Here is a 16,755-nt window from a genome sequence, read left to right on the forward strand (position 1 = left end):
TGTGTCATGTGCACCTGTGTGTATGGTAGACATCCCCTGTGTCATTTTAACGTGTGTGTATTGGAGACATCTCCTGTGTCATGTTCACCTGTGTATACAGTAGACATCTACTGTAGACATCTCCTGTGTCATGTTAACGTGTGTGTATTGCAGACATCTCCTGTGTCATGTGCACCTGTGTGTATGGTAGACATCCCCTGTGTCATGTTAACGTGTGTGTATTGTAGACATCTCCTGTGTCTTGTTAACGTGTGTGCGTTGTAGACATTTCCTGTGTCATGTTCACATGTGTGTATTGTAGACATCCCCTGTCTCATGTTAACGTGTGTGTATTGTAGACATCTCCTGTGTCATGTTAACGTGTGTGTATTGAAGACATATCCCGTGTCATGTTTCCCTGTGTGTATTGTAGACATCCCCTGTCTCATGTTAACGCGTGTGTATTGTAGACATCTCATGTGTCATGTTAACGTGTGTGTATTGTAGACATCTACTGTAGACATCTCCTGTGTCATGTTAACGTTTGTGTATTGCAGACATCTCCCGTGTCGTGTTAATGTGTGTGTATTGTAGACATTTCCCGTGTCATGTTTCCCTGTGTGTGTTGTAGACATCCACTGTGTCATGTTAACGTGCGTGTATTGTAGACATCTCCTGTGTCATTTTAACGAGTGTGTATTGTAGACATCTCCTGTGTCATGTTTCCCTGTGTGTATGGTAGTCATCCCCTGTGTCATGTTAACGTGTATGTATTGTAGACATTTCCCGTGTCATGTTTCCCTGTGTGTGTTGTAGACATCCCCTGTGTCATGTTGACGTGTGTGTATTGTAGACATCTCATGTGTCATGTTTCCCTGTGTGTATTGTAGACATCCCCTGTGTCATGTTAACGTGTGTGTATTGTAGACATCTCCTGTGTCATTTTAACGTGTGTGTATTGTAGACATCTCCTGTGTCATTTTAACGTGTGTGTATTGTAGACATCTCCTGTGTCATGTTTCCCTGTGTGTATTGAAGACATCCCCTGTATCATGTTAACGTGTGTGTATTGAAGACATCTCCTGTGTCATGTTAACGTGTGTGTATTTTAGGCATCACCTGTGTCATGTTTCCCTGTGTATATGGTAGATATCCCCTATGTCATGTTAACGTGTGTTCATTGTATACATCCCATGTGTCATGTTAACGTGTGTGTATTGTAGACATCTCCTGTGTCATGTGCACCTGTGTGTATGGTAGACATCCCCTGTGTCATTTTAACGTGTGTGTATTGGCGACATCCTCTGTGTAATGTTAACGTGTGTGTATTGTAGACATCCCCTGTGTCATGTTAATGTGTGTGTATTGTAGACATTTCCCGTGTCATGTTTCCCTGTGTGTGTTGTAGACATCCCCTGTGTCATGTTGACGTGTGTGTATTGCAGACATCCTCTGTGTCATGTTAACGTGTGTGTATTGTTGACATCCCCTGTGTCATGTTAACGTGTGTGTAGTGTAGACATCTCCTGTGTCATGTTCACCTGTGTATACAGTAGACATCTACTGTAGACATCTCCTGTGTCATGTTAACGTGTGTGTATTGCAGACATCTCCTGTGTCATGTGCACCTGTGTGTATGGTAGACATCCCCTGTGTCATGTTAACGTGTGAGTATTGTAGACATCTCCTGTGTCTTGTTAACGTGTGTGCGTTGTAGACATTTCCTGTGTCATGTTCACATGTGTGTATTGTAGACATCCCCTGTCTCATGTTAACATGTGTGTATTGTAGACATCTCCTGTGTCATGTTAACGTGTGTGTATTGAAGACATATCCCGTGTCATGTTTCCCTGTGTGTATTGTAGACATCCCCTGTCTCATGTTAACGCGTGTGTATTGTAGACATCTCATGTGTCATTTTAACGTGTGTGTATTGTAGACATCTACTGTAGACATCTCCTGTGTCATGTTAACGTTTGTGTATTGCAGACATCTCCCGTGTCGTGTTAATGTGTGTGTATTGTAGACATTTCCCGTGTCATGTTTCCCTGTGTGTATGGTAGTCATCCCCTGTGTCATGTTAACGTATGTGTATTGAAGACATCTCCTGTGTCATGTGCACCTGTGTGTATGGTAGACATCCCCTGTCTCATGTTAACGTGTGTGTATTGTAGACATTTCCCGTGTCATGTTTCCCTGTGTGTGTTGTAGACATCCCCTGTGTCATGTTAACGTGCGTGTATTGTAGACATCTCCTGTGTCATGTTAACGTGTGCGTATTGTAGACATCTCCTGTGTCATGTTAACGTGTGTGTATTGTAGACATCTCCTGTGTCATGTTTCCCTGTGTGTATTGTAGACATCCCATGTGTCATGTGCACCTGTATGAACTGTAGACATTTCCTGTCTCATGTTAACGTGTGTCCATTGTAGACATCCCCTGTGTCATGTTTCCCTGTGTATACTGTGTCATGTTAACGTGTGTGTATTGTAGACATCCCATGTGTCATGTTAACGTGTGTGTATTGTAGACATCTCCTGTGTCATGTTTCCCTGTGTATATGGTAGATATCCCCTGTGTCATGTTAACGTGTGTGTATTGTAGACATCCCATGTGTCATGTTAACGTGTGTGTATTGTAGACATCTCCTGTGTCATGTGCACCTGTGTGTATGGTAGACATCCCCTGTGTCATTTTAACGTGTGTGTATTGGAGACATCCTCTGTGTCATGTTAACGTGTGTGTGTTGTAGACATCCCCTATGTCATGTTAATGTGTGTGCATTGTAGACATTTCCCGTGTCATGTTTCCCTGTGTGTGTTGTAGACATCCCCTGTGTCATGTTGACGTGTGTGTATTGCAGACATCCTCTCTGTCATGTTAACGTGTGTGTATTGTTGACATCCCCTGTGTCATGTTAACGTGTGTGTATTGTAGACATCTCCTGTGTCATGTTAACGTGTGTGTATTGTTGACATCCTCTGTGTCATGTTAACGTGTGTGTATTGTAGATAACCCCTGTGTCATGTTAACGTGTTTGTATGGTAGACATCTCCTGTGTCATGTTAACGTGTGTGTATTGAAGACATCTCCTGTGTCATGTTAATGTGTGTGTATTTTAGGCATCTCCTGTGTCATGTTTCCCTGTGTATATAGTAGATATCCCCTGTGTCATGTTAACGTGTGTGTATTGTAGACATCCCATGTGTCATGTTAACGTGTGTGTATTGTAGACATCTCCTGTGTCATGTGCACCTGTGTGTATGGTAGACATCCCCTGTGTCATTTTAACGTGTGTGTATTGGAGACATCTCCTGTGTCATGTTCACCTGTGTATACAGTAGACATCTACTGTAGACATCTCCTGTGTCATGTTAACGTGTGTGTATTGCAGACATCTCCTGTGTCATGTGCACCTGTGTGTATGGTAGACATCCCCTGTGTCATGTTAACGTGTGTGTATTGTAGACATCTCCTGTGTCTTGTTAACGTGTGTGCGTTGTAGACATTTCCTGTGTCATGTTCACATGTGTGTAATGAAGACATCCCCTGTCTCATGTTAACGTGTGTGTATTGTAGACATCTCCTGTGTCATGTTAACGTGTGTGTATTGAAGACATATCCCGTGTCATGTTTCCCTGTGTGTATTGTAGACATCCCCTGTCTCATGTTAACGCGTGTGTATTGTAGACATCTCATGTGTCATGTTAACGTGTGTGTATTGTAGACATCTACTGTAGACATCTCCTGTGTCATGTTAACGTTTGTGTATTGCAGACATCTCCCGTGTCGTGTTAATGTGTGTGTATTGTAGACATTTCCCGTGTCATGTTTCCCTGTGTGTGTTGTAGACATCCACTGTGTCATGTTAACGTGCGTGTATTGTAGACATCTCCTGTGTCATTTTAACGAGTGTGTATTGTAGACATCTCCTGTGTCATGTTTCCCTGTGTGTATGGTAGTCATCCCCTGTGTCATGTTAACGTATGTGTATTGTAGACATCTCCTGTGTCATGTGCACCTGTGTGTACGGTAGACATCCCCTGTCTCATGTTAACGTGTGTGTATTGTAGACATTTCCCGTGCTATGTTTCCCTGTGTGTGTTGTAGACATCCCCTGTGTCATGTTAACGTGCGTGTGTTGTAGACATCTCCTGTGTCATGTTAACGTGTGCGTATTGTAGACATCTCCTGTGTCATGTTAACGTGTGTGTATTGTAGACATCTCCTGTGTCATGTTTCCCTGTGCGTATTGTAGACATCCCATGTGTCATGTGCACCTGTATGAACTGTAGACATTTCCTGTCTCATGTTAACGTGTGTCCATTGTAGACATCCCCTGTGTCATGTTTCCCTGTGTATATGGTAGATATCCCCTGTGTCATGTTAACGTGTGTGTATTGTAGACATCGCATGTGTCATGTTAACGTGTGTGTATTGTAGACATCTCCTGTGTCATGTTTCCCTGTGTATATGGTAGATATCCCCTGTGTCATGTTAACGTGTGTGTATTGTAGACATCCCATTTGTCATGTTAACGTGTGTGTATTGTAGACATCTCCTGTGTCATGTGCACCTGTGTGTATGGTAGACATCCCCTGTGTCATTCTAACGTGTGTGTATTGGAGACATCCTCTGTGTCATGTTAACGTGTGTGTGTTGTAGACATCCCCTATGTCATGTTAATGTGTGTGCATTGTAGACATTTCCCGTGTCATGTTTCCCTGTGTGTGTTGTAGACATCCCCTGTGTCATGTTGACGTGTGTGTATTGCAGACATCCTCTCTGTCATGTTAACGTGTGTGTATTGTTGACATCCCCTGTGTCATGTTAACGTGTGTGTATTGTAGACATCTCCTGTGTCATGTTAACGTGTGTGTATTGTTGACATCCTCTGTGTCATGTTAACGTGTGTGTATTGTAGACAACCCCTGTGTCATGTTAACGTGTTTCTATGGTAGACATCTCCTGTGTCATGTTAACGTGTGTGTATTGAAGACATCTCCTGTGTCATGTTAACGTGTGTGTATTTTAGGCATCTCCTGTGTCATGTTTCCCTGTGTGTGTTGTAGACATCCCCTGTGTCATGTTAATGTGTGTGTATTGTAGACATTTCCCGTGTCATGTTTCCCTGTGTGTGTTGTAGACATCCCCTGTGTCATGTTAACGTGTGTGTATTGTAGACATCTCCTGTGTCATTTTAACGTGTGTGTATTGTAGACATCTCCTGTGTCATGTTTCCCTGTGTGTATGGTAGTCATCCCCTGTGTCATGTTAACGTGTGTGTATTGTAGACATCTCCTGTGTCATGTGCACCTGTGTGTATGGTAGACATCCCCTGTGTCATTTTAACGTGTGTGTATTGGCGACATCCTCTGTGTCATGTTAACGTGTGTGTGTTGTAGACATCCTCTGTGTCATGTTAACGTGTATGTATTGTAGACATTTCCCGTGTCATGTTTCCCTGTGTGTGTTGTAGACATCCCCTGTGTCATGTTGACGTGTGTGTATTGTAGACATCTCATGTGTCATGTTTCCCTGTGTGTATTGTAGACATCCCCTGTGTCATGTTAACGTGTGTATAGTGTAGACATCTCCTGTGTCATGTGCACCTGTGTGTATGGTAGACATCCCCTGTGTCATTTTAACGTGTGTGTATTGTAGACATCCCCTGTGTCATGTTAACGTGTGTATAGTGTAGACATCCCCTGTGTCATGTGCACCTGTGTGTATGGTAGACATCCCCTGTGTCATTTTAACGTGTGTGTATTTTAGACATCCTCTGTGTCTTGTTAACGTGTGGGTGTTGTAGACATCCCCTATGTCATGTTAATGTGTGTGTATTGTAGACATTTCCCGTGTCATGTTTCCCTGTGTGTGTTGTAGACATCCCCTGTGTCATGTTGACGTGTGTGTATTGCAGACATCCTCTGTGTCATGTTAACGTGTGTGTATTGTTGACATCCCCTGTGTCATGTTAACGTGTGTGTATTGTAGACATCTCCTGTGTCATGTTAACGTGTGTGTATTGTAGACATCCTCTGTGTCATGTTAACGTGTGTGTATTGTAGACGTCTCCTGTGTCATGTTAACGTGTGTGTATTGTAGACATCCTCTGTGTCATGTTAACGTGTGTGTATTGTAGACATCTCCTGTGTCATGTTAATGTGTGTGTATTGTAGACATTTCCCGTGTCATGTTTCCCTGTGTGTGTTGTAGACATCCCCTGTGTCATGTTGACGTGTGTGTATTGTAGACATCTCATGTGTCATGTTTCCCTGTGTGTATTGTAGACATCCCCTGTGTCATGTTAACGTGTGTGTATTGTTGACATCTCCTGTGTCATTTTAACGTGTGTGTATTGTAGACATCTCCTGTGTCATGTTTCCCTGTGTGTATTGTAGACATCCCCTGTGTCATGTTAACGTGTGTGTATTGTAGACATCCCCTGTGTCAAGTTAACGTGTGTGTATGGTAGACATCTCCTGTGTCATGTTAACGTGTGTGTATTGAAGACATCTCCTGTGTCATGTTAACGTGTGTGTATTGTAGGCATCTCCTGTGTCATGTTTCCCTGTGTATATGGTAGATATGCCCTGTCTCATGTTAACGTGTGTGTATTGTAGACATCCCATGTGTCGTGTTAACGTGTGTGTATTGTAGACATCCCCTGTGTCATGTTAACGTGTGTATAGTGTAGACATCTCCTGTGTCATGTGCACCTGTGTGTATGGTAGACATCCCCTGTGTCATTTTAACGTGTGTGTATTGGAGACATCCTCTGTGTCTTGTTAACGTGTGGGTGTTGTAGACATCCCCTATGTCATGTTAATGTGTGTGTATTGTAGACATTTCCCGTGTCATGTTTCCCTGTGTGTGTTGTAGACATCCCCTGTGTCATGTTGACGTGTGTGTATTGCAGACATCCTCTGTGTCATGTTAACGTGTGTGTATTGTTGACATCCCCTGTGTCATGTTAACGTGTGTGTATTGTAGACATCTCCTGTGTCATGTTAACGTGTGTGTATTGTAGACATCCTCTGTGTCATGTTAACGTGTGTGTATTGTAGACGTCTCCTGTGTCATGTTAACGTGTGTGTATTGTAGACATCCTCTGTGTCATGTTAACGTGTGTGTATTGTAGACATCCCCTGTGTCATGTTAATGTGTGTGTATTGTAGACATTTCCCGTGTCATGTTTCCCTGTGTGTGTTGTAGACATCCCCTGTGTCATGTTGACGTGTGTGTATTGTAGACATCTCATGTGTCATGTTTCCCTGTGTGTATTGTAGACATCCCCTGTGTCATGTTAACGTGTGTGTATTGTTGACATCTCCTGTGTCATTTTAACGTGTGTGTATTGTAGACATCTCCTGTGTCATGTTTCCCTGTGTGTATTGTAGACATCCCCTGTGTCATGTTAACGTGTGTGTATGGTAGACATTCCCTGTGTCAAGTTAACGTGTGTGTATGGTAGACATCTCCTGTGTCATGTTAACGTGTGTGTATTGAAGACATCTCCTGTGTCATGTTAACGTGTGTGTATTGTAGGCATCTCCTGTGTCATGTTTCCCTGTGTATATGGTAGATATGCCCTGTCTCATGTTAACGTGTGTGTATTGTAGACATCCCATGTGTCATGTTAACGTGTGTGGATTGTAGACATCTCCTTTGTCATGTGCACCTGTGTATATGGTAGACATCCCCTGTGTCATGTTAACGTGTGTGTATTGTAGACATCTCCTGTTTCATGTTAATGTGTGTGTATTGTAGACATCCCCTGTGTCATGTTAACGTGCGTTTATTGTAGACATCCCCTGTATCATGTTAACGTGTGTGTATTGTAGACATCTCCTGTGTCATGTTAACGTGTGTGTATTGTAGACTTCCCCTGTGTCATGTTAACGTGCGTGTATTGTAGACATCCCCTGTGTCATGTTTCCCTGTGTGTATTGTTGACAGCCCCAATTTCATGTTAACTTGTGTCTATTGTAGACATCCCATGTCTCATGTTAACTTTTGTGTGTTGTAGACATCCCCTGTATAAAGGACATAATCAAGGAGAAGCAGTCCGGCGAGTTGAAATGCGAACATACCTGTCGGAGCACGTGCAGGTATATTGTATGGTTCCAATTATCTCGTGCATGGTTAGATTTCACAACAACCAAATGTTTCCCTATCGAGTTCTGTACTAATTCTAAAAAAAATTCCCGTTTAATTAGGAACCCTGGAATGTCATTTATCGTAGATACATAAAAAGCAATTTTGCGAAGTAAAACAAATTACGTATCGTAGTAAGTGTTTTCTTAATATCAAGAAATGGGCTGGGCCTTACATATTTTCATTTTTTCTCAACATAAGTAATCTGACAGAACTGTTTTCATTCAATGTTTATTTCATTTAATGACGAAGTGGTTGTAACCACTGATTTAAGACAAACGTTCACAAAAAAATGTCTAATGAAATTAAAAGGACCAATCTATTGTTCGTAGGGTGTATGACTTTGAGAAACAAGTATCAATGACAAGATGGCCGGCAAACCACTATGACCCTGCAGTCAAGTTCAAGGTCAAGAAATGGTCTTCTACTTTTGTGAATGATTTGTTCAGCGAGGAGAACAGCAGGTATGTCGCCATATTCTCTGTTACAATTGGGTCAAAGAGCAGCGTGATTCACACGCTGTCAATCGTGACATCCATTACATCAATACCAAGTGATTTTCTATATAGGAGAAATCCATAAAATCAAAACGAGAAATTTCTGGGTAATTCATAGCTTCAAAACCCAGTAATGTTATACACTTGGGGCAAAAGGCAAAACCTTATAATTTCCTATAGGTGGAACTACATAGAATCAAAACCCAGTAATGTCCCACAGTGGGGAAATCGATAGAATCAACAGCCAGTAATTTTCTATTATGTATGCATGAAATTTCAATCGTTAATTAAGACACGAACAATAATTATACAGACGCTTCTTACCCGTTTGTGTACATCATTACAAACCAGCATTAAAACGCTGAAATTGTTTTTAACTATGGATATCCTCTCAGATATTAGATGGATAGAAAGGTAGAATCTTAGAAAGAGGGTTACGTCATGCTAGGATGTGTTCTATTTCCAGAGACAGCCTTCTTGCCATAAATGTGTACTTCTCGGAGCTATCCCTGCAAACCATCGAAGAGGAGCCAGCTTATGAGGTAATCTTGAAGAGCCCTACACACGTCCAGTTTGGAGTACAACATACTGTAGTTAAAATTGTCTAAGAAGGCTTGTCGGCGTGTCACACTACGGAAGCCTATTAGGGTCAAAAGCGCATATTTTTTTCTGAAAGTCGTAATTACGAGTTCAAAAGGCTTTCGTAAGATACCAAAACGTGCCGCACCTTTTTTTGTCAAATGAATCTCTGGTTTCCGTTTGGAAGTGGAGCCTTTCCCGTGATCATCAAGGAGTGTGAAGAGTGGCATTTTTAAAGGGGAAGTGTACACGCAAAAATCACTTTTTATCTTTTTCTAAACAAAACGCAATTTTAGAATTAATTAGTATCTGTGTTTGAAAATATACACTCATTTTTTTCACAGTGAAAGTAGGAAGCTCACAATAGTGTGAAAATGATATGCCGTTATGAGGCCTTCGTTTTTCGAGCTAAACAGGCCTGAGTTATCCCCCTTAGATGATGACGTAATTGGTGCCAATTCAACTGGGTCCCTGTCTATTCTCAACGCAAAAGATATCAAGTACCAGTTTGCGGTAAAACAACATTGCCTACGACACATTCCGGCGCAGTGGTGACTCAGCATAACACTATGCTGGCTGGCATCTGAGACGCTAGAATCACACACCTGTACCTACACCACGTGAAGCGGCTCTAACAAAGCATGATGACGTCATAATGTTTATCAATTGGCACCAATGACGTCATATTGCAAAGGGGATTAGCCATGGTGTTTTTGTTGTGGAAATAGAACACTTGGTAAATGTGAAAAATATAAATCGTTTTAATGCGAAAAATATGTTCATTAATTGTGATATTTTTATATTTTTGTCTATGACACTTCTAGGTTAACACTTTTAATGTGGAAAAAGTACAAGAAAAATAGGTTCATGTCCGTGTGAACTTGCCCTTTAAACTCTTGAGACATTACATGTGTGGGTGCTTGTGCAGAGTGGGGGAAGTTTCTCACAAACGTCATCTTGACAACATTTTTACAAACCTGTATCAGTAAATTTGCTGAGCTTTATGAAACACTTTTATCTTAAACTAAGATATTCAGTTGATATAAAAAAAACTATATCTATTGTTTTAATAATTGCTTGGAATTTGGTTGGAGAAGGAGTATGTTTACTGTCGCAGCAACCTATGCCTATCGTAAGAGGCGACCAAATGGATCGGTTTGTCAGAGTCGGTGACTTCATGTCAAAATCATGTTATCGTATCCCCATCACTGCATTGGCTGGTTCATACTCACGTAGCTGAAATATTACTGAATGTGGGGGTGGTCCATCTTAATTTCTAGGGGTTAAATGAATCACACGTCATTAATTTGTTTAAATAAACTCAATCTCATTAAAATCAGACCTTAGTTCTCGCTACCGCTAAACAAAGATCTGAGGTCATCCCATTACGGGTCACGTCAGACCGACCTTGCGCGGACTTTGACCGACCAATGGAATGACCAATCAGAAACCAGCACGTGCTTTACGGCACAAATCTCAAATTGGCGAGTACGCTTCGAAACATATTTTGTCAAATTCTCGATTACAAATTTGAAACCTGAACAAAAAACATTCTGGAATGACTAATAGATGGTCTAGAATGTAAGGATTCAGTCGTTAAACCCGTAACTATCGTTCGGAATACCCCATGTTAAAGATTGCATGATTAGAAATCACATTACGACTGTCACTTTCATAATCTGGTAAGCGACGCACTGATTGGTTGGATGAAAGGTCGTTCTGACGTGACCCCTAATGGGATGTCTTCAGATCTTTGTTTAGCGGTAGCGAAATCTAGAATCTGATTTTAATGAGATTGAAATAAATTCTGCTTGAAAACGAAAAGTAGTGTTAAGAAATAACATAAAGTAACGAATAAAGGAATCGTTACTAAACAACAATGTCAAGGAATGCCAGTGCTCAAAAGGTATAAGCTCCCTGAGTGACAGTAGCAAAGCTCGGTAACATTTATGAAATGTTTGGGCGGAGACATATAAACTGTCCTCCACTGTGTTGCAAAACGAATGTATTTCTTCAGTTTGTTTTTTTTATTTATAAGCAGCACAGCAGACGTAATTCAAAATTAACATACCGTGTGTATTAGTTTCAGTATTCTGCTTCATCGATCACTTAATTGTCTGGTTTGTTGACAGGCCACCGACGACAGGAGTATTCCTGTGATTCGTCTGGCAATAAATATTTGCAAATTGTGTGAATGCCTGGTGGTACTAGTAGGACGGGACATACTTACCTTTCTTGCTAATACAGTCATTGTGACATCGCTGATTTTAAACGGTCCATTGCAGCTATTTTGTCCTTACGTCAAATTTTTATCTGTTTCGGCAGATAATTTAGACCAGTTATTCTAATGCATTGACAATTTCTATTTACATGTGTAACCCTACTTTGTGTAGTTATGTTGATACCTTGTTTTAATACAAAGATGAGGTGAAATTGGGTTTAACGTCGCATCAAAAGATTATTGCAATTATATATCGACGTGAATGTACGTGTGTGTTTGTGTGGCTGCTTGTACTAGTCCGGACTGATGCCGATTTATAGTGCTAGCTCACTGAGATACCATGCCGCAGTTTAACATGAATACCCCACTCAGACACAGTATACTGACTCCAAACTGACCAGTCCTTGTTTTAGCCCATGAATACCGAGCGACAGATAGGATAACAACAATTGCCATCTTTTAACGTCTTTTGGTATCACGCGGGCGGCGATCGACCCCCGGACCTTCCGCTCTCCGGGCGGACGCTCTACCACTGGACCACGGAGGCGGTTGTTTAATACAAAAAGCTGCATCTGTATATGTTTCAGTTTGAGAGTCTCCTCAGTGACTTCGGCGGCCAGCTTGGGCTGTGGATGGGTATATCCGTGCTGTCTGTCTGTGAGGTTCTGGAGTTGTTCTACCTCCTCCTGGCCAACCGCTGCAAGCCACGCACCGAAGTCAGCAGCTCGCCCGTGATTGACCTCAAGTCGTAACTCCATGCCGGACTCTACCAACATGGCTGTAGCTGCTTTAAACTTATTCAACTTCTTCTTCTATTAATGGATATTATTATTATATAAATGCCTTAAAACATATAATTTCATACACAATAACAATTTTTAATAGCATAGCATGTATCAATTCAATATTCATTTGGGCACACTTTCAGTTGCTTCCTCTGTTCTTTGCATCTTATGATATGACCATCTGGGAAAGCCTGTGTTTTTTCACCAAATTGTCAGCAGGTTCAGCAGGTAGGGTAGATATTTCTGAAACATACACTGAAGTTTGAGATCTTGGAAAGTAAAGATGGATTGGTACGTGGTTGAAATCATTTTTATATTTAACCACAAATCTATTGTTGCAAAGGCAGTAGATTTACTCTCCGCCAATCGAATTGTCGCTTTGTTATTTATTCTTTATAGTATTTAATAAAAACCTTATAGAGTATGGTTATTGCTTGGATATTATTTTGGTGAGTTGAATGGTGGATGATGACATATCTTTGTTTTCGGCACAAAATGTCACTTAGCAGACTAGTATTGAAGTTCGCATTGAAACTGTAAACGACATTGCTCAAATGCTGTCAAAGTAATTGCTTCACTGAATTAGTACATGAAATACTCCGTATACCCAGTATTCTTATTCCATATGGTGAACAGAACCATTGCACAATGCTATTGTCTTATTGAATGTGCAATAATACTGTCCAAGGTGACGATCCTTCCCAAAGCTAATCTCACACACATGTATATACTTAATGTTTGTGTCACATGCATGTTTAATCTTTACAAAGTCATTTACACAATGATATCTACTTTCTTGTTCTTTGAATACTTCACAATACAACACAACCCCATTTACCGTGAATACCCCCATATATAATTCGTGCATTTTCACACATGCACACTACCATGATTCTCATAAAACGCTTCCCTTCATGAATTATACAAATTCCCCATACAATGTACCCATTAAACAAGAATAAGAACAGTGATGTTATTTTAAATACACTCAAGTACTTTCACTTCATTGTCCATACCTGGTATAACATTCTCCATCAATTGGAACACAGCTGAGACATCAACACACACGACAATAGCCGGCTGAGTTAAGAAATAAATGACTCATGGTCGTTGTTTATCGTACAATACGGCAGTGCAGGGAGGGAGAGAGAAATCAACATTATGTACAGCCTCTTTAAGGACGTTAGTCAAAGGTACGTATTTAAATAATGATGACTCCCTAAATAGAATCCGGTCCTTCCCGCATGTTCTCCAGAAATGACGTCATGATAGAACAAAGTTTTATCGTAAAATAAACCATGCTTCTTTCTTCATTGTTCTGTGCGTTTTATCGCGTAGCTATCTTAAATATTATAATAGATGTGTTTCTTCTCACCTGAAACGCTATATTGGGTGTCACTCGCTTTTATCCTCGCTTTTATCTTCGGTAAATTCATTACCACTGCCATGTGTTTTTTATCCTTCTTTGCTTCATCACCTCTCTGCTTGAAAACGTTATGTCTTGCATCCCCATGTTTCTTATCGCTGGAGATATCCATCCACATCCTGGTCCAGATGACTCCTTAAACACTGATTCTGACGTTTGTATTTTCTATTATAATATCAAAGTATTAGCCATAAACTTATTGAAATGTATGATGCTATATCTGACTTTGACGTCCTCTGTTTAACTGAATCACTTCCTCGCCATAGGGGCGGTCGGGTAGCCTAGTGGTTAAAGCGTTCGTTCGTCACGCCGAAGACCCGGTTTCGGTTCCCGACATGGTAACAATGTGTGAAGCCCATTTCTGGTGTCCCCCGCCGTGATATTGTTGGAGTATTGCTAAAAGCGTAGTAAAACCATACTCACTCACTCCTCGCCATACAATGCAGTCGAATGACATTCTCGTGGATCACTACGATGAATCAAACAGGAGGGACAATGGTTGCTTCAGGGGTGTAATAGCATACTGTTCTGATATACTTTGTGCCAAACATAGATTTGATCTAGACCAACTCAGAAACCATGTGGTTTCAAATTAGTCGAGTATTTTTTTTTACGTTTCGCCTACCGCCCACATAATACCGCCACTGTATAGTGGACTGTCTTCAACACATGCAAGAAGGCGCACTTTATTGTTCTCGTGATATCGTTCTTGAAAACTTCTTGAGAAGCAGTGTCCACCACGAATTACATCAATCATGGTGACTTTAGATTTTTTTTTAAAGATATTATCTTAATTAATAATTGTAATTGTACGCTTACAGGTGTTATCAGTAATTCGCCTAATGTGTCTGAAGCTTTTCTGCTTGTAGTATTGTTGATATAGCGAAAGATAAAACCAAACAACAACATCTATATTGGTTATAAATTAAGGGTTATAAAATAATAATAAATGTTGTAAAAGAAAGTTTAATTCAGTTATAATTAAATAACTAGATACGAAACTGAGTAATAAAACTATTATGATTGGATCTTATTGAGATACATTGTAAAGGACGAAGGTTCGACTTTATATATTCGTCATATGTCTCGGATATATATACCTTTATCGTTTACTGATACTGGCACAGAAGAAGTTCTGAATGGTTATTATGTTTCTATCCATAATGTTGAAGCTACAAATCATTATTGATCTCTTTTAAAACTGCGTTATGAATCCTTCTTTATTGATATGCCCATACAGGAGCGGAAATTATCTGGTCACGTTTGTATCATGTCATCAATCCAGTGGTCCTAAATTTAATCAAAGATTGTTAAAGCCACTAGCAGATAAAGTTACAATTATACCATTACGTAGTATCTTCAATACATTTTCCAATTCACTGGAAATTAGTTCACGTCATGCTGTTGTCTGCGAACGGAGACAAATCCCTTCCTTTGAATTGTTGACCAATAAGCCATCTAACAATAAAATGTTACATCACCGGGCAGTTATTTATGGTAATACAATTAATACTCTTAAACACCTCGAATTTAACATTTGTTGCTTTGTCATTTACAACATCTCACCAGATGACTGGCATACAGTATACATTAAATCAGTATTGTATGTATTTTTATATATTACTAATGCTACTATTGCACTTTCGACGCACCTTTATTATTCCAATGTTAAATATTTACAATATTGGCCGCGTCGTAAGCTGAACTAACTTTGCCCAATATATGGCTTTTGTAATGCCAATAAAATGTTTTCAAAAATAAACGACAACCTTAAGCACATTGACGACTTAGGCTTCTCGGTGAAAAAAATATCTGTAACATATGTACAAAATATAACATTTATGTAACATATGTATTTCTGTGAAAAGGTTTGCTTCAATTGAAGTTTTGGTTTTGTTGACATTCATTATCTTTTATAAAATTATTGTCTTGTCGTGTCATATTTTCGGTATTGCCACATCTACATGTTCAGAACCATAGTTCATCGAACTTGTATAGTGTTCAAATTGATCTGATTTTCTGTGATATGTGTACACTCGAACTACATGTATTGCAAATATTACCATGGCAGTTGATTATAGATGAACATGATGGTAGCCTGATTACAATGATTGTGTTTAACTTGAAATTGTTCATAGTTCCAGCTCAGTTCCATCCTCGACACACAGGGCTATTGGCTTTATAGCTTCACACATTGCTAGGATTCATTTCTATCGCTACCACTGTCACGTGTCAGTGGGATTACATCACCCATGTACATCCGCCATGTACATCCCCCATGTACGAGGGGTAAACCTAAACAAACTAGATTTGGCACGGCGCTTATTCTTTAGTTAGCTCTTACGGCTTGAACGTACACATTTAATGCTTGTCGTTTGTGATGTAAAGTACCTTAACTCAACTGACATCATCAGACATCAGAATTCTTTTTATGATACAATATAATTATGAATTTTATTACTCGTTACGATGTTCTATTGTGTTTCACGAATGTTGCATTGTTATAATGTCACATTATTGGTTCTGAAAGACCAAGGATCATAACCGGATTGACACCGGGCTTTTAGCCCGCTGCGATTGGATTCTCGTACGGAAACCGGGACTGATATTACTAGCATGTTCCAATGTTAATGTAATGTCGACGCTCTCTGTGATATTTTACGAAACTATGTTAAACACTACAGTATCACATGTTTTTTTATTCAATCAAATTTTCACCAATTTCACATTTCCAAATGCAATAAAAAAATAATTTTACCCACAATGTTTCAAACCTTTCATTTGCTCTGAAGCTAATGATGGGTACAACCCCTCTCTTAGCAATATTAGTTGGTGGAAGTGCCATTGTGCCGCGTGTTTGGAAGCACGTTGTGTGGAAGCCTTGAGCAAAAGTATGGTGCGAACATTCTCACTTTGAGGTAAAGGTGAACTGCGGAACCATGGGTCACTGGGACACCCATATGCCTGAAATCGTCATAGTATGTGTTGGGTGCTGACAGACAACTAGCATAATTAAGGCGGGGGCATGGGTGGCCAATCCGTCCAAGGCGCCGCGATTCGCTGTGCAGAGTTGCGTCCCTTGGGCACGCCAGAAACCTATGAATGTG

General features: G+C 40.3%; 1 protein-coding gene across 1 annotated transcript in view; it reads left to right on the forward strand.

Annotated features, from left to right (window-relative positions):
* Window positions 1-16,405, forward strand: part of LOC124135208 (amiloride-sensitive sodium channel subunit gamma-like) — a 50,949-nt gene extending 34,544 nt beyond the window's left edge. The window contains exons 10-13 of the mRNA XM_048396334.1: window positions 8,013-8,094; window positions 8,473-8,604; window positions 9,104-9,179; window positions 12,025-16,405. Of these exons, the coding sequence (XP_048252291.1) occupies window positions 8,013-8,094; window positions 8,473-8,604; window positions 9,104-9,179; window positions 12,025-12,189 (455 nt within the window). The 3' untranslated portion in view covers window positions 12,190-16,405. The remainder of the gene's footprint in view (window positions 1-8,012; window positions 8,095-8,472; window positions 8,605-9,103; window positions 9,180-12,024) is intronic.
* Window positions 16,406-16,755: the final 350 nt, after the last annotated feature.

The sequence above is a fragment of the Haliotis rufescens genome, unplaced genomic scaffold (genome assembly GCF_023055435.1).
Source record: "Haliotis rufescens isolate VD_foot unplaced genomic scaffold, xgHalRufe1.0.p SCAF_15, whole genome shotgun sequence".
NCBI classification, from domain to species: domain Eukaryota; kingdom Metazoa; phylum Mollusca; class Gastropoda; order Lepetellida; family Haliotidae; genus Haliotis; species Haliotis rufescens.